Source organism: Diuraphis noxia, unplaced genomic scaffold (genome assembly GCF_037042655.1).
Source record: "Diuraphis noxia isolate RWA-SAM2 unplaced genomic scaffold, SU_Dnox_SAM2 contig0001, whole genome shotgun sequence".
In the NCBI taxonomy this organism is placed as follows: domain Eukaryota; kingdom Metazoa; phylum Arthropoda; class Insecta; order Hemiptera; family Aphididae; genus Diuraphis; species Diuraphis noxia.
Window position 1 is genome coordinate 55,664,467 of NW_028301711.1, and position 23,997 is coordinate 55,688,463.

Consider the following 23,997-nt stretch of genomic DNA (forward strand, 5'->3'; position numbering starts at 1 on the left):
TAAATTAGATATTATTCACGGTGTTGAATATATCTTTTATGAAGTATGTATTGAAATAATGCAATAAATACAAGCCGTGTAGGTACAGTGACAATGCGACGTAATATGCATGCACCGTATATTTACTAGTTCTGTCACTGACGAAGGTTGAGAAAATAATAAACATTGCTCCAGAATGAGCACAATTGTCGGCCGACCGCTGATTACGAGTAGTGGGCGTGGCTTAAACGCCGCTTGCCTGCGCATCGCGAAAAGACTTTACAGCGCGTTCTCTTGGCCGTTGTATGCGTTTCGCTTTTGGTGTAGCGTCCTCTTAAAGATGTTTATCAAACCGATATAATATCTTATTGAACTGTTTTTATCGACAGTTTGTGCAACCGGGCATAAGAGTGATACAGATCAGCATAGTGATAAATAGTAAGAAGGAACAGTTATATGCCATTAATCATATATTCTTCAATAAAAATAGTTACTACACGACGTGGAATACAGCTATGCTCGTTCGGCTCTTATGCTGTTCCTCGGTAGTGTGATTGATGCAGTTATCTTAAATATTATATTATTACTTTTATTTAAAATGAATGACTATGACCACCCTATGGTACTTACTTATTATGTAGATTTTAACTTGTAGATTTGATAGTAGTATGATATTTCGAATGTTTATGCAAATTTATTTGTGATTGTTGATAATACTAAACCTTGGCCTCGGCCACTTCAATAGAGGTGGCCAGGGCTGGAGCGCTCTATGAGCGGTCAGTCATGTGACTGAGTAGTGCGTTTGGTGTTCGTGTTGTAGTAGTTGTCTATGTGGAGTTATATTTTTTCCTTATTGCAAAATCCTATAATATGTTTATGTATCATGATTTTTATTCTCTGATTGAATATTGTTATGGACATAGTTATCATTCAAAATAAGCAATTGAAAAATAGTAGGTTGAATATACCTATAGATAGATCAGGGGTAGCCAATATAAATACGTCCACTAGCCACATGTGTAAATACAATATTATCAAGAGCCAAAATATTTAAAAAAAACAAATTATATAATTTTCATAATTCGTATTTTATCGTTAATATTAATATTTATTATTTTTTTTTTAATAAGACGTGAGCGGTATACGGCTATGACGCGAGGCGCGAGTTGTCCACCCCGGGTATAGACAATTGAATAACGTGTAATCATGTAAACGCATAGAAGTACAGTTGTTAAAAATACATTATGCTAGAATGTAGATTACCGCTTCTGTATAATACGCATTATGCAGTCATTTAGACAAATCGATGTCATGCCCTCAATATTAATATTTCATTATATTGATAAGTTATTTTACTCCACGATTACTCAGAAACATAAAAAAAAAAAGGTTCTGCGTAATATATAAATGCAGTTTGTCTATGTTGTGCTTATGCAAGATATAGAAAACAAACAGTGCGCTGATATTTTCTTAATATTAATAATAATTAATTAATACGTTTTTAATTGATAGGCTTGTCAGTTAGTTTTGGTTATAATTGAAAGTAAAAAAACAACGACTGGTCGAGAACGTGATAAGTTTAAAAATATGATTCGAGAAACGTAAAACGAGAAAAAACGGAAGGCTGAAGAGTTGATGCAGAAACACCGGGGTTCCATGCACAAATTGTTAACCTTATCTAAAAATGAAGATATCGAAATTAATGTAAATTCAAAACAATCAAGTTCTTTACATTTAGATAACGCTACGCCCATCATAGATATTGATAAAAATTCAACTGAAAATAATATTTTAGAGAATAACAATAAGTTAATTGAAAATAATGTCATTGATAATGATGATAACTACAAAAATCAATCAAATATATGAAGTGACCCTGGTAACTGGCCTAGCAATATAGACAGTCAAATAAGATATGATATAATAAAGTTAGGACCAATACACGTAATGGATTATGAATTTCCAATGTCTCTTCAAGTCTAAACGAAAATTTACAAAAAAAATTATATAAAAGAAATTTAATTAATTGTGAAAAAAACTTATAGAGTTTGGCTTGTTTATTCTATTACGAAAAACTGCGTATTTTGTTATAGTTGTAAGTTTTTCTCTTGTGAAAATCCCCACTTCAACCATTCAAGTACTATTGTAACAAATGACTGGAAACACTTTTCTGAGAACCTTATAACTCATAATAATTCTGTTCTGCATTTTAAATCTATTGAAGCTTGGACAGAATTTAAAAAAATAATTTTGAAAGAAAAATCAGTTAATCATCAACATTTATTTATCTAGTTTGCAACACTGTACGTTTATCCGTTTATACGTTTATCAGAGTTGATATCAACAATTGTAATATCACTCGCGTTTTGAAAAGTAGACTGTTTATCAATTATTTTTTTGGCAATTCTAATTTATTTCGGAAGCTTCTAATTAAGATAAGTAGTGTAATTTTATGTGTAGTTTAGGTTTTTAGTGATAATTACGTGTAATTATACAAGTATATTCGCCAATTCAGATTATGCTCTTCCCCCGTGTAAAATTTCCAATGTACTCAATGCGACATTAATTTATGTGTAAGTGGGACATGACATGCCACAGTTGCCCCTTTTAAAAATTAATAAGCATTGATTATTTTAATTACTTGAGCTAAACATTGTTTTTATCTAATATATTGCCAGTTATGTATCATATTAATACTTAATCGATTAATTATGATTTAAACTAATATTTTGATGTATATTTGTATTATCATTAGTTGAAAATTGTGAGGCATTATGTAAGAAAAATCAAAAAAGCTGATAGTTACAGCAAAAATGATTTGTGTCTTGCAAAAGAAAACAGATGACTGTTAATAGTACTGCTAAGCTATTTAACATACCACGACCCACTCTTTATGACCATATTAAAGAAAGACGTGGTATTAAATCTAATATTATTGGCAGAAATGCAGCTCTAGGACCACAGCTTGAACAAAAATTGGCCAATTTAATAAAAACCATGGATAAATATGGATATGGTTTATCAAGAAAAGAAGTTTCGGATTTAGCGGGTAAATATATTAATGCAAATGAAATAGTCAGTCCATTTAAAAATGGTTATCCCAACCAAGATTGGTGGTTAGGGTTTTCTTATCGTCATAAATTAAGTTTAAAAAAACCTCAAGTATTTGAATGTTCTCGTAAAAAAGCGTGCAATCCATTTACTATTTATGGATACTTTGAATTATTACGGAAGACTATGGATGAACTTAATATTATGGATAAACCAGATAGAATATGGAACCTTGATGAAACCTCATTTTGTTTGGATCCATCCAAAACTAAAATTGTAGGGGCAATTACTTCTACCCATTCAAGTCACCTCTTACAGCCTATAGATTTGGTTGTGTTTAAATCGGTGAAGACCACATGGGACCAACGTTTATGCACCTGGAATAGACATCACTATGGACATAAGTTACCAAAACAAGAATTATCAAGGATTATATGCAATATCTGGGCAACTTTAGACAAACAAAATTATAAAAAATGGATTTAAAAAAGCAGGAATTTATCCTTATAACTATAATGCAATTTATCCAACACAGTTTGATCCTTTAAGTCTTTCCAGATGGAATTTAAGAAATACAGTTGAAAATCATAAATAACTGATATTAATCAGCCATCAACCTCTAAAGAATCTGCAAATAATACATCTCAAGGACTTCTTATCGGATAGATCATTCCAAGTGAAAATCCACAATTATCTATCCCCTTACTTTAGTCAACAAAACGGTGTCCCCCAAGGGTCTACTATATCAGTCACCCTTATCGCTATAAACGATATATGTGAGAACATTAAATTTCCAGTGCAATCTACACTTTTCGCAGACGATCTAAACATCCTTTGCAGAGGAAAAAACCCAAATTCTATCCAACCAGCTCTACAGGATACAATTGACTCATTATTAGAATGGTCTTCCAAAACCGGTTTTACGTTCTCTGCCACAAAATCTCGCTGCTCCCTCTTTACCAGGTTCAGAAAATACAACAATTTAGAAGTACATTAAAACAACAACACTCCAATCATACACCAAAACCATTAATATTCTCGGAATTACCTTTGACAACAAGAACACATGGCAGGCCCACTTGAAAGAAATTAGAAAAGCAACTTTAATAAAATTGAACATCATCAAATTATTAGCTCACACTACGTGGGGAGCAAACGGAACTACTCTCAAACAAATATATAAATCTCTCATTCTGTCCAAATTGGAATATGGTGCTTTCCTCTACACCGACACCAAACAATCTGCACTCAAAATGATAGAGACCATTCACAACTCGGGTCTAAGACTTGCCACAGGTGCATTCCGTTCTAGTCCGATTTCAAGCATTCTCAATATAGCAAACACACTTCCTCTTGACCTAAGGAGAACGCAAAACTTTGCACTTCAAGAAGCTAGAAGAATAAAAAACAACATTACCTCAAACTTAGAAAACACAATAAAACTCAACAACTTCGAGTTCAATTGTTCAGGAATATTCAAATATGAGCACGCTACCACTCCTCCTTGGTTAATGGAACTACACTTCAATACTGATCTTTCTCAACACATCAAAAGTGAGACCATGGACTATACTTTTAGAAATCTGACACTTTCTTTACTCGAAGACTACCAGGATTACACCAAGTTTTACACTGACGGATCCAAAACCGAAATAGGGGTAGGGGCATCGGTATAATTCCCCGATTTCTGCTCAATCTACACAGCAGAAGCATATGCGATCTACCACGCACTTGAAACAATTCAACAACTCAATATAGATAAAGCGATCATATTAAGCGACTCTCTTAGTACTATAAACAGCATCTGCAACATAAACCAACCCAACGCCATATCCAGTATGATTCAAAATCTAATTGCTCTTCTAAATCACAACAACCAAGACGTAATGCTGCTATGGATCCCTAGCCATACCGGAATCCATGGCAACGAAACAGCAGACACCTACGCTAAAAGAGCTATAACCTCCCCTGAAGCTTCCTTAGTGCAAATTTGTTCTCTGGGAGATATCAGGGGAGCAATACAGTCCCTGACGTTGCAACAGTGGCAACATCGTTGGACATCATCACATACAAAGTTAAATGAAATCAAACCTTCCATCAACCCTTGGCCTACACACACTTCCAAGAGACGCCACGAAGTCATAATTAATAGACTCAGAATCGGGCATACGTGGCTTACACACAGCTTTCTCATGAGACACGACGATCCTGCCCAATGTACAACCTGCGGAGAAGCTCTAACTATCAAACACGTCCTTCTACACTGCCGAAATTTTACAGATACCAGAACCTCCTTAAACATTCCAGAACACCTCTACGAAGCACTCGGACCGGACTATGAAAATTCTATTAATATTCTAACTTTCCTAAAAATAACCAAACTTTATAACCTCATATAATTTCATATGTTTTCCTAGATATTCCCCTACTTTAATTACACATACCTACCAAGAATAATTTTATTGTAATATTGTAAAATGTATTGTAAATTGTACCTGTATATATAAGTAATATTTTAAAATATGTAAGCTAATAACCTTAGTTGTTGAGGCTTTAAAGTAATAAAAAATATAAATAAATAAATAAATCTCAACAATCTACTAATAATACAACTGCACAATTTACAGATATTAATACATTTGAAGAAATGTTACTAAATTCCATGAAGCAAATCCCTATTGAAAATATAAAAAGAAGACAAGTATCTAGTGGAGCCTCAGTTGTCACATCTGAAGAAGCAATTATTATTTTAAGAGAAAAAGACTTATAAAAGAGCAAACATAAAAATTATAAAAGAAAAAAATAAGCTGATGAAGTCCCAGTCAATGAAACCCATATTGCAGACATAAGTATAGAATATATAATTGAACAAAATTTGGATTCATTTGATGGAGATTGGATCTTAATTTTTCATTAGATAGTAAATATGCTGATTTATTGAATGAACTGCAAAGAGAAGAAGAAAATTTAGCCGATGAACGCTATCTATTTCGCACAACAAATAATATTGGAGATTGGATATTCGTAAAATATGATGTAAAAGAGAAATCTTCAAATGTGAAGCACTATGTTGGTATTATTAAAGGAATTAATGAGGATAATAATATGCTTAAAGTCAGATTTGTCAAGTTAAAATCTGAAGACAAAAACTCTACCACATTCGTTTATCCAATTGCTGATGATATTGATGATGTTTCTGACTCAAATGTTGTTTGTTGTTTACCTCAACCTACAGTGGGTAGAAGATCTCAAGTCATATTTGGAATTACATTTAGTCAATCTAACCTAGAAAAGTAATCTAAAGTCTGATTAAAATATATATATATTTTTAAACCACCCTAAGGCTTTTTTATTATAACGATCAGTGATATTTAACAATACATTTAAGAGGTGTACATAAATATTAAAATTTATAAATTAATGAATAAATATTTAGTAAATATATACAAAAAAAACATGTTTGGGTTATCACTCCCAATGGAGAGGTCCCAGCCTTAGTCTAATAATTTATACTAAGTCATATGGTCTTCGACGTTTTGACGTCTAATGTCTTGAGAATTATCAAGTAGTTGAATTGCTGCTGGATTGGTGTGTTTATCTAGTCTTTTCTCGTGTATTCTGGCTAGGTAATCTCGTCCTGGACGGAGGTCTTCAATAAATCTCGTTGAATAATGTCATTTCTATCGTACCGGTATGCTGCGACAATAGTACGGAGAGCAATGTTTTGGCAACGTTGGATAATCTCAATATTGGACTTACTGGCACAGCTGTATTCCATAGGTCCATATTGGTTTAATTATCGCTACATACAAAAGACGTTTGCATGTGAGATCTAATTCGGAGTGTCTACCGATCAGCCAATTAAGTTTTCTCAATTTAAGTTTAATATGCAGTTTTTTTCTGGCGAACATGATGTTTCCAATTTAATCGTGAGTCAAGGTGCATTCCTAGGTATTTTGAAGAATCGTTCTAGGGGATAATCTGCTGGTCCAACCATACTGGGTAGTATACACTTTTACTTAGCCTTAAAATATATGAAAATAATTAAGTAGTTACTTAAAAGCATTTGATTTATATAGTTATTACTAAAAGTTTTTAATATTTTATTATTATTTATTTCTAAGTATGAAATTTATTAACTTTTTGTTTTTTTATATAGACACATATATAGTATATACTAACATATATTGCTTAATAAAGTATTTGAAAATATTTGCATTATTGTTTTATCAAAATTCTATATAAATCTTAAAATTCCTTCTATGAGAGTGAAGTGAAATGTAAGTAAGGAGATGCAAGATTGTCAAGGGGTAAGTGCTACATTTTCAATCGTAAAAATATTTTTAAAATATTTCCCATAATTTTAACAGTGTACTTAGATAAAACACTTCCATAGTACATTGCAATAATCATCATATTTTTAAGTTAATTATTTCAGGAGAAATTAACAGATCAAGTTGAACTATTTAAAATTGCGTCGCAGTTACCCCACTTCACCTTATTTAGATTTTATTTTAGATAGCAGTTTCCCTTAGAACCCCTTCATTTTTTTTTATAGATTTGTAATTTTTATATTATATACCCTCCTGCTCTAAAATCACTCACGTTATTTGCTTACGATTAACCATAATATTTAAGACAGTTAGTAATATTATAAATGTATGAATATCATTTGTATCCTTTTATTCTTCATAAATTGTATCATTTTTTAATTAGTAGGTTTTGCTAAGTAAATGATTTCTACATAGTCAGTAATATTATAAGAAATTCGTATTTACCTAGAACTCGTATTATATTTTATTTCTAAATTTTTAAAATAATTTTTTCATTAAGATAATAATAATTATTATACACAATTTTTAAACAATTTGACAATCACCCCGCTTATACGATTTTATTGCTTTAAATATTAAATTTAAATCATTCTCTGAATGCATGACCAACAGCGATATAATTCGAGAAAATTTGCTTACGAAACGTAGGTTTTTGTGGCCTATTCGATATAAAAAAAATAGGTACACGACAAAAACAAACAATAACAGCAACAACAGTTATCATTATCCTCGTACCTAAAGTGGTTTAGATACGTAACACTATAATACTATACCATACGCTATACTTATCTATGATTATATTAATTATAATTCTACGTTTCTACATGTGACTTATCGTTGCTGTCGTATACGTGACGCGTATCTTGCTCGAATAACGATCGGCTGTACCCGACGACGACGGTGATTGCGATTGTGATGTGTATCCGTCCAAAGCTCATGGGCACCACATACCGTGAAAAACAAAAATATACCTACCTACATGGGTTATAGGTATACACACACACACACAGTCACGCACATGCTAAATATATAATAATTTTATAGTTCTCACGCACACTTCCGTGGCAGTTTGACGCGCATTCTAGCGTCTGCCGCCGTCGCCATTGGTTAAAGATTATTAAGGTTATTATAATTATTATTATCTTACATGAGAATCGTGCGTTCAAAGATATACCTACATTCCCCAACTCACCCGCTCGCCAAAACCACGCAGTACGTAATATGTGCGTGATAGGTGTGCCAGAAACCCCGTAACTCTCTACCCACGTCCACTAGCACTTACGCTCCCTTCACTTGGAAAACTTATCAGTTATATAAACTCCCATACATATTTTGAACCCTGTGAACCCACCTTCCCCACTTTTCACGAGGCACATATTATGCACCACTTCGAGTTCACATGTACCTATCTGCGTTGGTATAGAACACACTTAAATACGTGCAAGCATTCTATTTTTTTTTATAAACACGCCCAGTGGCACACGTTGTATTTTTACACCCTTTCCATTTATTTCTATTCTGATAATTTACGAGTTGTAGCGTTTTAGGGTGTGAAATAGGCTTGAAAACGTCATTGTCTCACAGAAACATCACTGCATTTTGATACAACCATTCTTTTTAAAATATTGTATTGAAACTTGAAAAAAACAGACTAAAATTAAAATTTTGTGACTGATCAATGTAAATGATATCCTTATTCCTTACACATCATCATAACAAATAAAACAAAATTTAATAGATTAATAAATAACGGCTAGAATATTGCACATAGAAATCGGACAACCCCAACTAAATCATTGTTAAAGACAATAAAAAAAAAAGATCTATGATGACTACAATCTATATTATACGACCATGAATAGTTAAGATATCGCCCCGTACCAACTTGCATTGGTTAAGCGTAGTAAGTTGGCCGCAGGGCCGGCGTTAGATAATATTTATGAGGGGTCGTTGTTAATGAAAGCGACGATTGAAATTCATGCATAATTATAATACTCTAAAAAAATGTTCTTGCTACACTCAAATTGCCAAGTTTTTGATTCCACAATTCCATACTATGTTTAAGCAAAAACTCTGCGCAGAAATTTTGATTTTTTTTTTATAGCGCTGTCTAGTGTATGCATTTGAGCTCATTAATCAGTGTACAGGCACTAAACATAAAATCTTGATAAATGCATATTTTTATATTTTTTTTTTTCAATATTCACTATTAATTTATTGTAATATTGTTCCAGAGTCCAGGAATTCGTCAAACCGCTAATATGATTGGTTTATATAAAAAAACAATACAACTATAATAATATTTTTGTATCATATATTATAAAGAATAAACAAAATCCTTGATTTTTTCGATACATTCTCTTTTAATATCTTCATCACTATTTTCTGTGTCTTCTGTATCTTGGGCGCTTATAAACAATTTGGATATATTTAAATCAACATTTTTTGTATTTAGCTCATCTAAATAGTTTTTAAATATTTCAAATTCTACACTTAAATTTTCTTTATACACTGTGGTTAACCATTGTGTTAGTTTTTTTAAAATATCCTTAGGGAATACTCCTAATATTCACTTAACTTACAAAATTGTCTTCGGTTGAATTTGATCTTTCATCATTTGACAATTCGCCATTCATTTTTTTTAACTAACACGTTTCAATATACAATTTCTTTCATTTAATTCTAATTTCTCACATAAAGTATTTGCTTCATTAATAAAACATTCAAGGAGTTGTTCTCTTCTCTTCCTAAATTTCTTAAATGGAATAATTCATTTCTAGTTACCTTAACAAGTTTCATTGCTTCAACAAAATCTAATTTGGAGGACTGCAAATAATTTGATAAAGCTGTTGTAGAATTAAATATTTTCTTCGTCATAAACATAACTACTATTAACTCAAATGAATTTAATGATTTTAGTAGACCTTTCGTCAATGTTTTTGACTTCATATCAGTTTCATTTGATTTTTGATAACTTAATGTCTCAAGTGTTTTTAAAATGGCTCCATTAGTTACATGAACTGCTTCAATCGCCCGGTCATAGTATGTCCAACTGGTTTCAGAAAAGTGTTTAAGACGCCTTACTCGCTGAGTAGGTGGACATAATTCCTTTTGGCACTGCACATATAAATGTGTTCTTTTTCTAGAACCGAGAAAGGTAACTAATATTTGTATAGTTCCAAAAAAGTTGTTACTTTTTCATTTGCAGTACATGCATCAACCACTGCTAAATTTAAACAGTGTGAAAAACACCAAACATGTATAACCATGGATTTTGAACTTCTATATATTATAACCTCTAAAGGTCTTTTAACTCACTTTGCATATTGGAAGCTCCATCATATACCGGGTCAGTGAGTTGTTTTCTCCAGTTTAATCCATAGCGTTCACATAATTCACAAAATACATCAAACATCCCCTTTCCAGAAAAATAATGTATTACAAATGCCAATTATTGATCAATCTTTGCATTATCTGTTGTAGTATCAATTATGACAGAAAACTACCAGCGTTCTTGACTTTTTGTTAGATTTCGTCACACAGAGTTTCCGCTAAAGCTTCTAACATAGCATTTTGAGAATCTTGTCGCGTATCGGTTTAAATATTATCGATAAAGAAAGATTAAACCGTAATGATATTGTTATCGGCTAGCGGGGCCGACGCGGATTTGCCTTTGATAAGTTTTGAAATACATAGTTTAGTTAGTCGTCGAAAAATAGCGAACGGGACATGTCGGCTCTCCATCGTAATAATAAAAATAAACTTATTTAACAGTTTTATAGCTCAATTTCGTGTAATTTATTAATTTAAATAGTTTGCTAATTAAAACTGAATATCCGAAGTAACCAGCATCGGAAACTTACAGTCCACTCCGCAACATTTGGTCCATCGACCCGGATATTCAGTGTTGGTTAGCAAAGCGTATGTCGTGTTTTAGTCGTTAATCGAGTATAGTGTGAAAGTTAAAGTTACAAAGTTAACTGCGGGTAAAATAAAATTGTGAGTCGCATATGCGTAGTAAAATTGTTACGTGGCTTTTACGAGCTAAATAAATCGGATATTCGTATATTTCGAAAATCGTGAAAACAATATAAATAACATCCATAGTGGCGTGCAGGCAGCTGGCAAGTACAGTAATACGGCTTATATGATGTATTGTGGATGGCGAAAAAGGGGCAAATCAATAACCTCAGCGACGATCAAGTTTCCCAAGCAATAGCTGGGCCTCTCGAGAAAAATTGTCAATCAACGTCTGGCGTAAAGGTAAGAGTCTCAGATTAAAAATAATTCCTGTGTAAAATTTCCTTGGGTTTCACCTAGTGAGTATATATATATAAAAAAAAAAAAAAAGCTTGTACGTAGTGCGTGAAGCAGGTCGAATAAACGCAGATAGCAGCCAACAGGTTTAACGTAATAAGCGAGATAATATTATATTCAGCCGTAATATAAATTATAAACGGTAATAATTGATATGGGTGAAGAAAGAAATTTCACGATAAGACGCGGCCAACTAAAAGGCACAATTACGAGATTCTTGACTTACCTAAAAAGTGAAGAATTAGATCCAAATCAAGTATCGTTAAGAAAAGAAAAAATTGAAGAAGTTTGGCATGAATTTGAACAGGTTCAAACGGCACTTGAATTGTCGGAGGATATAAACATTTTAAGCGAAAATACGGAGTATCGTAAAGAGTTCGAGGATCTATACTTTAAAGCGATAGTAGAAGCAAATAAAATTATGTCTCCAGGAATGGTAAAAGAGACTACCTCTGAACGAGGAGATATGGCGATGGCGAGCGAAAGAAGTATAGGGAAAATCAGTATGGCACCGCAAGTGAAATTGGCGGCATTAAAGGTACCTGTTTTTAATGGAGATTATTTAGAATGGGCGTCGTTTTATGATACATTTACGGCGCTAGTACATACGCACCCGGACCTATTACCCGTATCAAAGTTTTTTCATTTGCGCGAAGCGCTATCAGGAGAGGCGGCTAACTCGATAAGATGTTTGGAGACAACGGCAAGTAATTATGAAAAAGCGTGGAGCATTCTGTGTGCGAGATATAATAACAAAAAGGTTCGAATACAAGCCCACGTGAGAGCAATATTTGAGTTGGATGCGCTGCAGAGTGACTCGGCAATAAAACTTAGATGTTTTTTTGATGCGTTGTCAGGTCACATGCGAGCTCTAGAGGCGTTAGATCAAGATCCGGAAAGTTGGGGCCCGTTATTAATGCATTTAATTAGTACCAAATTAGAAAAAAAACGTTACAAGAGTGGGAAGCGGGAAGCCCTAAGGACAGAATTGCCGATGTTTCAGAGATAATGCAATTCTTGGAAAATCGATTTAAAATATTAGAAGCCATCGAATCAACGAAAAACGTACATAGTAGTACGCGAGGGGCTATTAGTAACGGATCGACAGGACAAGGCAAATCGAACAAATATAATAATCAATTTTCGTCTTTAATGATAAGTGCGGGTTTAAAGTGTTACGTGTGTCAGTTGCCACACACTATCTATAAATGTCCAACGTTAATTGCCTTACCGATAAAAGAAAGAATAAATAAAGTAACTGAATTGAAATTATGTAAGATTTGTTTACGTCAGCACGAAAATAAAAAGTGCTTTGCGAAATATTGCTTCAAGTGTTCGAAACCGCATAATACATTGTTGCATTTAGTGCAAAATAAAAATGCAGAACAGGGTATTAAAAAAGCAACTGAAAACGCGGAAGAAAGCACGTCGACGGCATCGTCATCAATAAGTGCTCATACGCTGGTACAAAATGACGAGCAGGTATTATTATCAACAGCGGTAGTGCATATACACAATGCCAGCGGTGAAAACGTCGAATGCCGTATATTGTTAGATTCCGGCTCACAGTGCAATTTAATTACCGAAAATATGGTTCAAAATATAAGATTAAAAAGGTACCAAGTGCAGCACACAGTAATGGGAGTCGGTGGGATAACACAACCGGTTACGCGCGCTGTAAATGTTTCAATCACATCGCGATATAATAGTTTCAATTTAATATTGACCTGCCTAGTCGTACAAAAGATCACACATCGTATGCCTAATAATGAGGTGGAAAATTGCGTAACTCCCAATGATATAAATCTCGCGGACCCGTTATTTAGACGCCCGCAGAAAATAGATTTGTTATTGGGTAACAAATATTTCTTTGAAATAATATGTGCCGGCCAAATTAAACAGCACATTGCCGGACCGATATTTCAAGAAACACGTTTCGGCTGGGTGGTAGCTGGACCGGTCATGAGAAAGAGCGGTAAGGAAACAAGTAGCGTAACGCACGCAGCGTGTGTGGAAAATGACTTACATTTTGAAAATTTAATATCAAAGTTTTGGCGTATAGAAAAAATGGAGACGGGCCCACCTTTAACATTAGAAGAGAAAATGTGTAGGATTCATTTTGACGAAACAGTCCAACGGGACGAAAACGGACGTTTTGTTATCCGTTTACCGTTTAAAAATACTAATAACGCGTCTACATTAGGAAAATCGTATCAGATCGCAAGGCGTCGGTGGGTGGCGACCGAAAATAGACTCCGAAATAATAGACCACTACGCGAAGCATACACGCAATTTATGCACGAATATGAAGCGTTAGGGCATATGGAACGGGTAATTGAAGAAGAGGGTGAGGAAGAGGAAAATAAGTGTTATTTGTCACATCACGCGGTAATAAATGAAAATAGCACGACGACTAAGGTGCGGGTGGTGTTTGACGCGTCCTGTAAGACAGAATCTGGCAACAGCTTGAACGGGAGTTTACCAATTGCGCTTAAAATTACCTTTTCATATACCAATTGCGCTCTAAACATTTAAGGGTCGATAGACCAATTGCGCTCTAAAAATTTTAGGGTCGATAGACCAATTGCGCTCTAAAAATTTTAGGGTCGATAGACCAATTGCGCTCAACACATTTTACATTACCTTAGGAAAACTTATTATTTGATTAAATATATATATGAACATATTTTTGGTTTTTATTACATATTAACTGTTTTTTTGCGAGTATAAATGCATAATATATTGTGAGATGTATTATACAGTTTTACAAGGTTTATACAGTTTAGTCAATGAAATCTAAAATAAAATAATATTAATAATAATCAGAAAATAGGTGGTTAAATCATAAAGTAATAAGATTTTGAGTTTAAGGTAATCATGATGTTTGTATTTTGCATGCTTTAATAATAATAATATTTTTTTAAATGATAATTTGAACATGGCATTACAATTTAGAATAATATAATATGGTTAGTTTACAGAATAATATATTTGATCAATAATAAATTTTTTTACTACGAGGAAAGGAGATTATAATTATAACTATAACAGGGCAATTACATTAAATATTAAAATAATTCATTTAGTCACCACGAGGTATAATAATAACATTCTAATTTAAAAAAATATATAATACAAATATATTAATAAATATACTAACCAGTCACAAGTTTTTCGGGAGGACTAATAGGTACATTTACATAATTTACATTTAAACCTTTTTACAATAATAATAACACACAATTTTTAAAAATTCTTTTCTGCTAATTTCGCCAGATTTGTATTTCTCGATATAAGAATTGATTGTTAATTTTTTTGTTAAATATGCTCTATTTGAAATATATTTATCATGTTCTGTACTATTTATTGCAATATACGTGCTAGTCTGAATTTCAATTATTACTTTTAAAAATACAAAAATATTTGGATGGGGAGAATAAAAGTTTTTAGAAAATGAAGCGTGAAAAGCTTCACATGCATTAGTCGTACGTTCAGAACTTATTGAATTAGACGCCCATAGTATCGGGGGAAATGTAGAATTAGATGATATATAGTTTTCAACAATATAATTAGTAAATTTGGTTAGATTTGAATTAATTGGTTGAATCGTCATTATTTCTTCTACAAACACATCCTCCACTTCTTCGTGTGGAAAAAGCGACAGACCAAAAATTAAATGCAGCCATTTTCCTACTTCAGAATTAGGGTTTTTATATTCTGTCTGTAGTCCACAACTTTGAATATTCCTCCACCAAGCTTGAGATAAATGAAATCTACATCCCACTAGGAATATTGAAGGCCAGACTTGTTTAGATGCAAAACGTATAGCTTGTTCGAAATCGGCAACGACTGTTTTTGGGTTAAAATCGAGATTGAATGTTGCACATTTACTAATCAAAGCTCGAAATAAATATTCGTATGTGGATGACAGCTTGTTTGGCAGTAAAGAAAATATAAGTGGAATATAGTGACCATTTTTCAAACCATGTATCGTAAAAAATTGATAAAAAAATTTAGAACAAAATTCAAATGTTCCGTCGACGAATATTTTGTCACAACTACATAAAAATTCTAAATTTGATATTGTAGAAAAACATATTATATTCAACATATTGTCATTTATAAGCAATAAATTCTCACCCTTGTATGTATTAGTATCCAAATTATTTAATGTTGTATGCACTTCGGTTACATTTTTCGGTAATGGTGGTAGCGTTTTTCTACGAGCACGATAAACGCTTCGTCGTATAGAATGAACATCGTTTAATGTCAAATCTAACGCAGTTGATTGCACTTCATTCCGAATTAATTTTAGCGGTCGTGTTGTAACTTGGTCTGTTGCTTTTCTTTTTAACGAATTTGCAACAATTTGTCTATTTATATTGACACTTGCTTCGTGGTTATGATCAAAGTTAGATTTTAAAAGTACCGTTTCACTTAGATCACTTAAAAAATTCGAAGTACACGATTTAATTGTACATCTCCATTTTATTCCGTTTTTTGAGATAGTACATTTTCGAAACTTAAAATCATCTAGAACTAATAATGGTTTATTTTTTTCACTCAGAGCTTTTGTAAAACGATCCATATTGTAACGTGAAACAACTCGAACTAATACCAAGAGACTAACAAGACATAAGTATTGGGTAACATCGACGTGTTACTCTATATAGTATTGTATATACTATATTGTATATTGTGTGCAACGAAACAATTAGGCCGATAAAATATATCCGATGATAATGAAAACTTGTTTTCGTACATCACTCAAATGCATACTTCCGTGATCATTGATCAAAATATGTGCGTGATAATAATAATGTTTCATAAAATTCCCGATACTGTTATAAAATATATTAAAACCAGTCACTTTAGCTAGTAATCAATTGATCAATAAATATCAGGCAAATTTTAATACAAGCGCAATTGGTATATTGACCGTAAAATATAAAGAGCGCAATTGGTACACTAACCGTAAAATATAAGAAGCGCAATTGGTACACTGACCCAAAATTATATGCAGCGCAATTGGTATATTGACCCTAAAATACAAATTTTGTTTTAGGCGCAATTGGTCCATAGCCGCTTGAACGACTTATTATTAAAAGGGCCAGTTTTGCAGGACGAATTACTATACATACTAGCGCGTTTCCGTACCTATAATTATGTATTATCAGCCGATATCACAAAAATGTACCGGCAAATTAAGGTAGCGAATGAAGATTGTAATTATCAGCGTATATTGTGGCGGGCCGATCCAAAAATGCCAATACAAGTTTATCGTCTTACCACATTAACTTACGGTACGGTACCTGCAGCTTTCATAGCAACAGCTTGCTTAGAAAAATTAGCTGATACAGGAAACGATTACCTACGGGCGCGTGAATCCATAAAAAGGGATTTTTATATGGATGACTATTTAAGTGGCGCTTCAACAAAAGAGGAAGCTATAATGTTAAAACATAAAATAATGTCAATATTAAAACAAGCGGGTTTCGAGCTACGTAAGTGGTCGTCCAATGACCCTAGTATTATAAATAGTAATATGTCGGTCAGTGACAAAGGTGCGGGTAACGATGTGCGTGTTTTCGATTGTGCGATAACAAAAATACTAGGCCTATTCTGGGAGCCGAGCGACGACGTATTACGATATAAAGTAAGCGAATACGTTGAAAGTACGGAAATTATAAACAAACGAAAAATATTGTCCGAAATATCTACAATATTCGACCCACTCGGTTTAGTAGGTCCAGTTGTAATAGTAGCTAAATTATTTTTACAAAATTTATGGCAGTTACGGGTAAGCTGGGACGAACAATTACCGAAAGACGTATCGGACGAATGGCTACGATACAAAAAATGTTTACCACTACTAAATAAACTAGTAATTCCGCGTATGATGATTGGTAAGCATAAAATTATAAATATACAAATTCATGGATTTTCGGATGCGTCGATAAAGGCTTATGGCGCATGTTTATATTTACGCAGTACGGATGAAGTGGGTACACACACAGTGAGACTTATATGCGCCAAATCTAAGGTCGCACCGTTAAAAACGATATCATTACCGAGACTGGAACTATGCGCTGCGTTACTATTGGCTCGTATGCAGCAATGTGTAATTCCAAAATTACGACTAGAAATCGAGAGGAAATATTTTTGGTCGGATTCTACTATTACTCTCGCTTGGATCTCGTCACCGTCCACTAGGTGGAAAACATTTGTTGCCCACAGAGTGGGAGAGATTCAAGATTTATCTTGCGCTAGTGAGTGGTCACACGTTAGTACACACGACAATCCGGCTGATCTAATATCGCGCGGGTGTGATGCGTCACAAATTTCGGCTATGGAGTTAAGGTGGTTTGGCCCAAAATGGTTGTGTTTAAATAAAGAGGATTGGCCGTCAAAAAAGGAGGGGTTAAACCATCAATTAAATAATAAAAATATTCCTGAGAAAAAAAACGTATTAGAATTTTCCGGTATTATCACGGATAAATTTTCTATATTTGACAAGTATTCGTCGTTGGATAAAATAATACGAATTACTGCGTATTGCGTGCGTTTTTATAATAAAATAAAAGAACCAAAAAACTCAGAGTGCGGAGTCTTAACAACAACTGATTTACATAATGCAAATTTGCGACTTTTAATTAGAGTACAAAAGGACTATTTTGAAAAAGAGTTAAATGAATTAAATTCGGCAAATGGTCAGGTATCGTCGAAAAGCAAGTTGTTCAGATTGAGACCGTTTCTCGACGAAGATGGATTAATACGTGTGGGCGGGCGGCTAAAGAATGCAGTATCATTAGGTATTTTTTAAAGGCACCCCATAGTATTACCAAAGGATTCCGCGTACACTAATTTGTTGTTTCGACGGGAGCATGAGCAGTTATTACATGGAGGTCCGCAGGCAATGTTAGCATCGATAAGGCTGCAATATTGGCCACTTAATGCCCGAAACATAGCTCGAAAGACCGTGTACCGTTGTGTAAAATGTTTTCGAATGAAACCTACCGTGGTACAACCAATCATGGGCAATTTACCTAGAGAGCGTGTAGAAACACAATCTCGTGCCTTTAAAATCTGCGGTGTCGATTTCGCGGGGCCTATAATGGTAAAACAAAGTTTAAGGCGAAATGCACCCGCGACAAAAGGATATGTTTGTATATTTGTATGTTTTGCCACTAAGGCGGTGCATATTTAGGTCGTTATAGATTTGAGTACTAAGTCATTTTTAAATGCATTGAACCGATTTTTTGATCGCAGAGGTAAATGTGCTACGATTTATTCTGACAATGCTACAAACTTCATAGGAGCAAACAGGCATTTAAAAGAGGTGTATCAACTTTTTCGAGATCAAGGGCATCAAGAGATCGTTCAATCTGACCTGGCTACAATAGGAGTACAATGGAAATTTATTCCCCCCAGGTCGCCTCATTTTGGTGGATTATGGGAGGCAGCGGTTAAGTCAATGAAATCATTATTACGAAGTGTACTAGGCGAATCTTATTTAACCTACGAAGAGTTATGTACTATACTCACCAGGGTAGAAGCGTGTCTAAATTCTCGGCCTTTAACGGCTTTGTCCTCTGATCCTTCCGATTTATTATATATCACTCCAGCTCATTTCCTAATCGGAGACTCCCTAATGTCTATACCAGAGCGGGATGAAACAAATACGCAGGTAAACCGTTTAGACCGTTGGCGCCGCGTTCAACAATTTTCACAGATTTTGTGGAAACGTTGGAGTCGCGAGTATTTGCATCAATTGCAAGAGAGGTCAAAGTGGGCTAGTGAAAAGGGACCCAAGGTAGACATCGGCAGTGTAGTTCTAATTCGGGAAGAAAATCTGCACCCTTACGGTGGAAAATCGGACGAGTGAAGGAGGTGACACGGGGAGATGACAACATCATTCGTACCGTGGTAGTCAAAACGGTTGATGGTGAGTTGACACGGGCAGTGCGTAAGCTATGTCCGCTACCATTCGAAGGAAATGATGTTTAAATTCAAAGGCCGAAATAAATTAATTCTTTTCATGATTTTTTAGTATATGAATTATTTGTTTATGATTTTATTCGTATTATTATTAATATTTAAATACAATAAATTTTTTTTTTTTGTTTTATACCTTTTATTATCCATTATATTATATTATGTTATTATGTTAGTCATGTACTCATGTATTATAATTATTATTAGTTGAAACATATTTCAAGGCGGGCGGCATGTCGCGTATCGGTTTAAATATTATCGATAAAGAAAGATTAAACCGTAATGATATTGTTATCGGCTAGCGGGGCCGACGCGGATTTGCCTTTGATAAGTTTTGAAATACATAGTTTAGTTAGTCGTCGAAAAATAGCGAACGGGACATGTCGGCTCTCCATCGTAATAATAAAAATAAACTTATTTAACAGTTTTATAGCTCAATTTCGTGTAATTTATTAATTTAAATAGTTTGCTAATTAAAACTGAATATCCGAAGTAACCAGCATCGGAAACTTACAGTCCACTCCGCAACAAATCTTTTGACATAAAAGTGAGTCTTTTTTATCAGTATTATTCGTGTTTTCTAGATGAGCTAATAATATTGGATGCTAGTTAGATAAAAGTTTAGTGAGGCCTATAAACTTTCCTTGATTGATAGAATCATTTTTTTAAACAATTTTTCATTGTGGCCACGAAATGCTGAATCGTATTTTGAAAGATACAAAATAATATCCATAAGTACTCTTACAATTTCACGATCCTTGGATACTTGAGTATTTCCAGACCTAATTATTTATAAATCTATTCGATTTTGACTGACATACGTTGCTCTACTAATTTCTGACTCTAAATGGACTTTACAAGATTCGTGATCCTCTAAACGAGTTGATAAATGTTTCCAATCAATCCTACATCCAGTCGTAGAAAATATATTATTCTGAGCTTTAGGAGTAAGCGACAAGTCCAGCAATAAACATGGTCTACTATTAGAGAATATGCAAGCCAATGTCTACGTATCATTGATAGTTACTTTTTTATAATAAACTTTAAGATTTAGGAAATTCATCTCATGGCAAATCTTTAATGACTGGTTGTAAAGCGCCAAGATTGGTAAACATTTGTAGAAGAGCTGATGAGATTTTAAAATTTATATACAAGTATAGATCATTAATATGTTGTTATTCCGTCAATGAAAGACCGTCAGCTTTAAAAACTTCATAAGCAGCCAAACTCTCTAAGTTTTGTAGATTAATTGTATTTGAATTACAATAAAAAAAAAATTATATATATATTTATTTATTTATAATATATAAACGCCAAACGGCAATTTTTAATTAACAGATTAAGTTTAAATTAATAGATATAACAAAAATATAATAATACAAATACACACAAAATTAGAACATATGGAAAAAAAACACAACATAATATAAACTAAATGGTAATACCTTAATTTAGTAATATAAAACTATAATACAACATATTTATAACAATTATATTATTTAATTACTTATTAAAATCAAAATTAAGATTGTTCAGAGTACGAAGTATTCTGTGCAAGGGGTGATTATGTCCATATAATGTATTGTGAGTTGGAATTTGGAAGAGTGCGTGATTTCTGGAGAAGAAGGAAGGGATACGAAGACATATTTTAGAGAGGAGATCGGGTGCATCTAAGGTGCCACCTAGGAGCGAGGTTATAAAGTGCTCATCAGCATCTTGTCGACGAGTTGACAGCATTGGTATTCCCAATGAACTACGAATTAAGGAATAGTCATGCGTAGGGTGAGGTATCTTCATTATGTAGGCAATGTAGGAAAGAAATCTATTTTGTACACGCTCGAGTCTTAGCTCGTCTTTAGCTAGGTAGGGATGCCACACCACCACACCGTATTCTAATATAGAACGTACTAATGAGAAGTACAATGTGCAGAGACAACGAGCCGAAGAAAACTGATTAGTATTGCGTTTAATAAAACCCAGTACTTTTAAAGCTTTACCTACAGTGACATTTATATGGTGCTCAAAATTTAATGCTGGTGAGTAATGAATACCAAGATCATTATAGAGGAAGACACGGTTAAGAGAAGTGCCATTTAGAGAATAGTTGTGGTGGATAGGAGATCGCTGCCTAGAAAACGACATAACATGACATTTGCTTATATTAAGGCTGAGACCTATGGAGTACGCCCAACTTGCAAAAATATCTAGTTCTGACTGTAGGATATGACATTGATTAAGATTGTCTATTTTAAGGAATATTTTTATGTCATCAGCAAAAAGAAGGAGTTTAGCCTTAGTGATCCATTTGGTTATCGAGTTTACAAACAGAATAAATAAAAGAGGACTAAGGTGGCCTCCTTGAGGGACTCCAGATGGTATCACAGCTAACTCCGAAACAGCATTTTTGATTTTTATGAATTGTTTTCTATCTGTGATGTAAGAGTGCAACCAAGATAGAAGGGGATTCCCAATGCCTAAAGACTTAAGCACCATTATTAGGCAATCGTGGTCCACTGTGTCAAATGCTTTATTAAAGTCTGTAAAGATTACATCTACCTGACCTCTGTGTTCGATAACTTCTGATAAATAGGAAGAGAAGGCAACACCACTTGTTACGGTTGATTTATGCGATCTAAAACCATGCTGCTCACTTATAATAAGATGATTGAGACTACGCTTTATTCTGGAGTATACAATTGATTCAAATAATTTATAGATTAGATCCTTGATTGATAGAATCATTTTTTTAAACAATTTTTCATTGTGGCCACGAAATGCTGAATCGTATTTTGAAAGATACAAAATAATATCCATAAGTACTCTTACAATTTCACGATCCTTGGATACTTGAGTATTTCCAGACCTAATTATTTATAAATCTATTCGATTTTGACTGACATACGTTGCTCTACTAATTTCTGACTCTAAATGGACTTTACAAGATTCGTGATCCTCTAAACGAGTTGATAAATGTTTCCAATCAATCCTACATCCAGTCGTAGAAAATATATTATTCTGAGCTTTAGGAGTAAGCGACAAGTCCAACAATAAACATGGTCTACTATTAGAGAATATGCAAGCCAATGTCTACGTATCATTGATAGTTACTTTTTTATAATAAACTTTAAGATTTAGGAAATTCATCTCATGGCAAATCTTTAATGACTGGTTGTAAAGCGCCAAGATTGGTAAACATTTGTAGAAGAGCTGATGAGATTTTAAAATTTATATACAAGTATAGATCATTAATATGTTGTTATTCCGTCAATGAAAGACCGTCAGCTTTAAAAACTTCATAAGCAGCCAAACTCTCTAAGTTTTGTAGATTAATTGTATTTGAATTACAATAAAAAAAAAATTATATATATATGTATATAATATGCTTGTTATAATATGTGCCTATAAATGAAATAATGTCGAATAAGTGTTTTCGTTGTTTACTCATTGGCCTATTTATTTAACTAAAATGCAAAAGTATTAAAAATTCCTATACTATTGTTTTAAAATATAACGTTAAGCAATTTGTTATTTTATTTTTTTAAATATATATATTTTTTTTGTTTTACAACCGACGAAACTTCGTTAATATTGCTAACAATAACAAGAAATTAAGTGGTTGTGATTTAATTTATTACGATGGTCTCTCGACTGTAATATTATTTACTACTTGGTAAATAATATGGAGTGAGATCCCCAAATTATCGTTACATGTTAAATGTTAATACTTTTAACTGTAATTCAATTTATTAATTATAATAAAAAACTATCCTAATTTTTTTTTTTGATTTTTATTCAAATATTTTAAATACTTAATCTAATATAGTAATATGTCACTTATACACGTACGTTCAATTAGTTACAATTTTTTCTTTTTTTTATTAAAGTCTTAACTATAATAGTACACACTTTCTATTTGTGATCGATCTCTATATTTTTTTATTTTTGTTGAACATGTTTTTTTTCAAATTGTTTTTTGCCATTTTTATCAATTTCAATTAAATATGTGACTGGATTAATTTTCTTAAAATTGCCCTGGCCGATTTTTCTGTTTTGTGCCTTTAATTCGCTTACGTGGTCATATTTATTTTTGAATTTAAGACTAATCCCATTATTCATTTCAAAATCTTGTGAAACACAATGCACCAAGTGAAAGGTTTCATCAAAATAATCGCTAAACAAGACTTGATAGACTTGTTTAATATCGAAATTAAATTAAACTTCCTTGTCATTATTATGCATAAAATCATCGTATGAAATAGAATTGTATAATTTTTCTACAAAAATTTGGAATATACCGTCGAAAATAATTTGCCAATCCCGA

At 33.1% G+C, this 23,997-nt stretch overlaps 3 protein-coding genes and 2 pseudogenes across 3 annotated transcripts; all 5 read left to right on the top strand.

The window, feature by feature from the left end:
- The first annotated feature begins 1,614 nt into the window (after window positions 1-1,614).
- On the top strand, window positions 1,615-6,327 carry LOC149060970 (uncharacterized; annotated as a pseudogene).
- Window positions 6,328-11,835: 5,508 nt separating this feature from the next.
- LOC149060971 (uncharacterized) lies at window positions 11,836-12,690 on the top strand. Its single transcript, XM_089230792.1, has one exon. It carries the CDS (start codon window positions 11,836-11,838, stop codon window positions 12,688-12,690), a length of 855 nt encoding a protein of 284 aa, XP_089086918.1.
- On the top strand, window positions 12,690-16,763 carry LOC149060972 (uncharacterized). The gene is made up of 2 exons (XM_089230793.1): window positions 12,690-14,124; window positions 16,747-16,763. Exons 1-2 carry the CDS (start codon window positions 12,690-12,692, stop codon window positions 16,761-16,763), a joined length of 1,452 nt encoding a protein of 483 aa, XP_089086919.1.
- Window positions 16,764-16,872: 109 nt separating this feature from the next.
- LOC149060973 (uncharacterized) lies at window positions 16,873-18,504 on the top strand. Its single transcript, XM_089230794.1, has one exon. It carries the CDS (start codon window positions 16,873-16,875, stop codon window positions 18,502-18,504), a length of 1,632 nt encoding a protein of 543 aa, XP_089086920.1.
- A 630-nt stretch (window positions 18,505-19,134) lies between these two features.
- On the top strand, window positions 19,135-19,731 carry LOC149060974 (uncharacterized; annotated as a pseudogene).
- The last annotated feature ends 4,266 nt before the right edge of the window (window positions 19,732-23,997 follow it).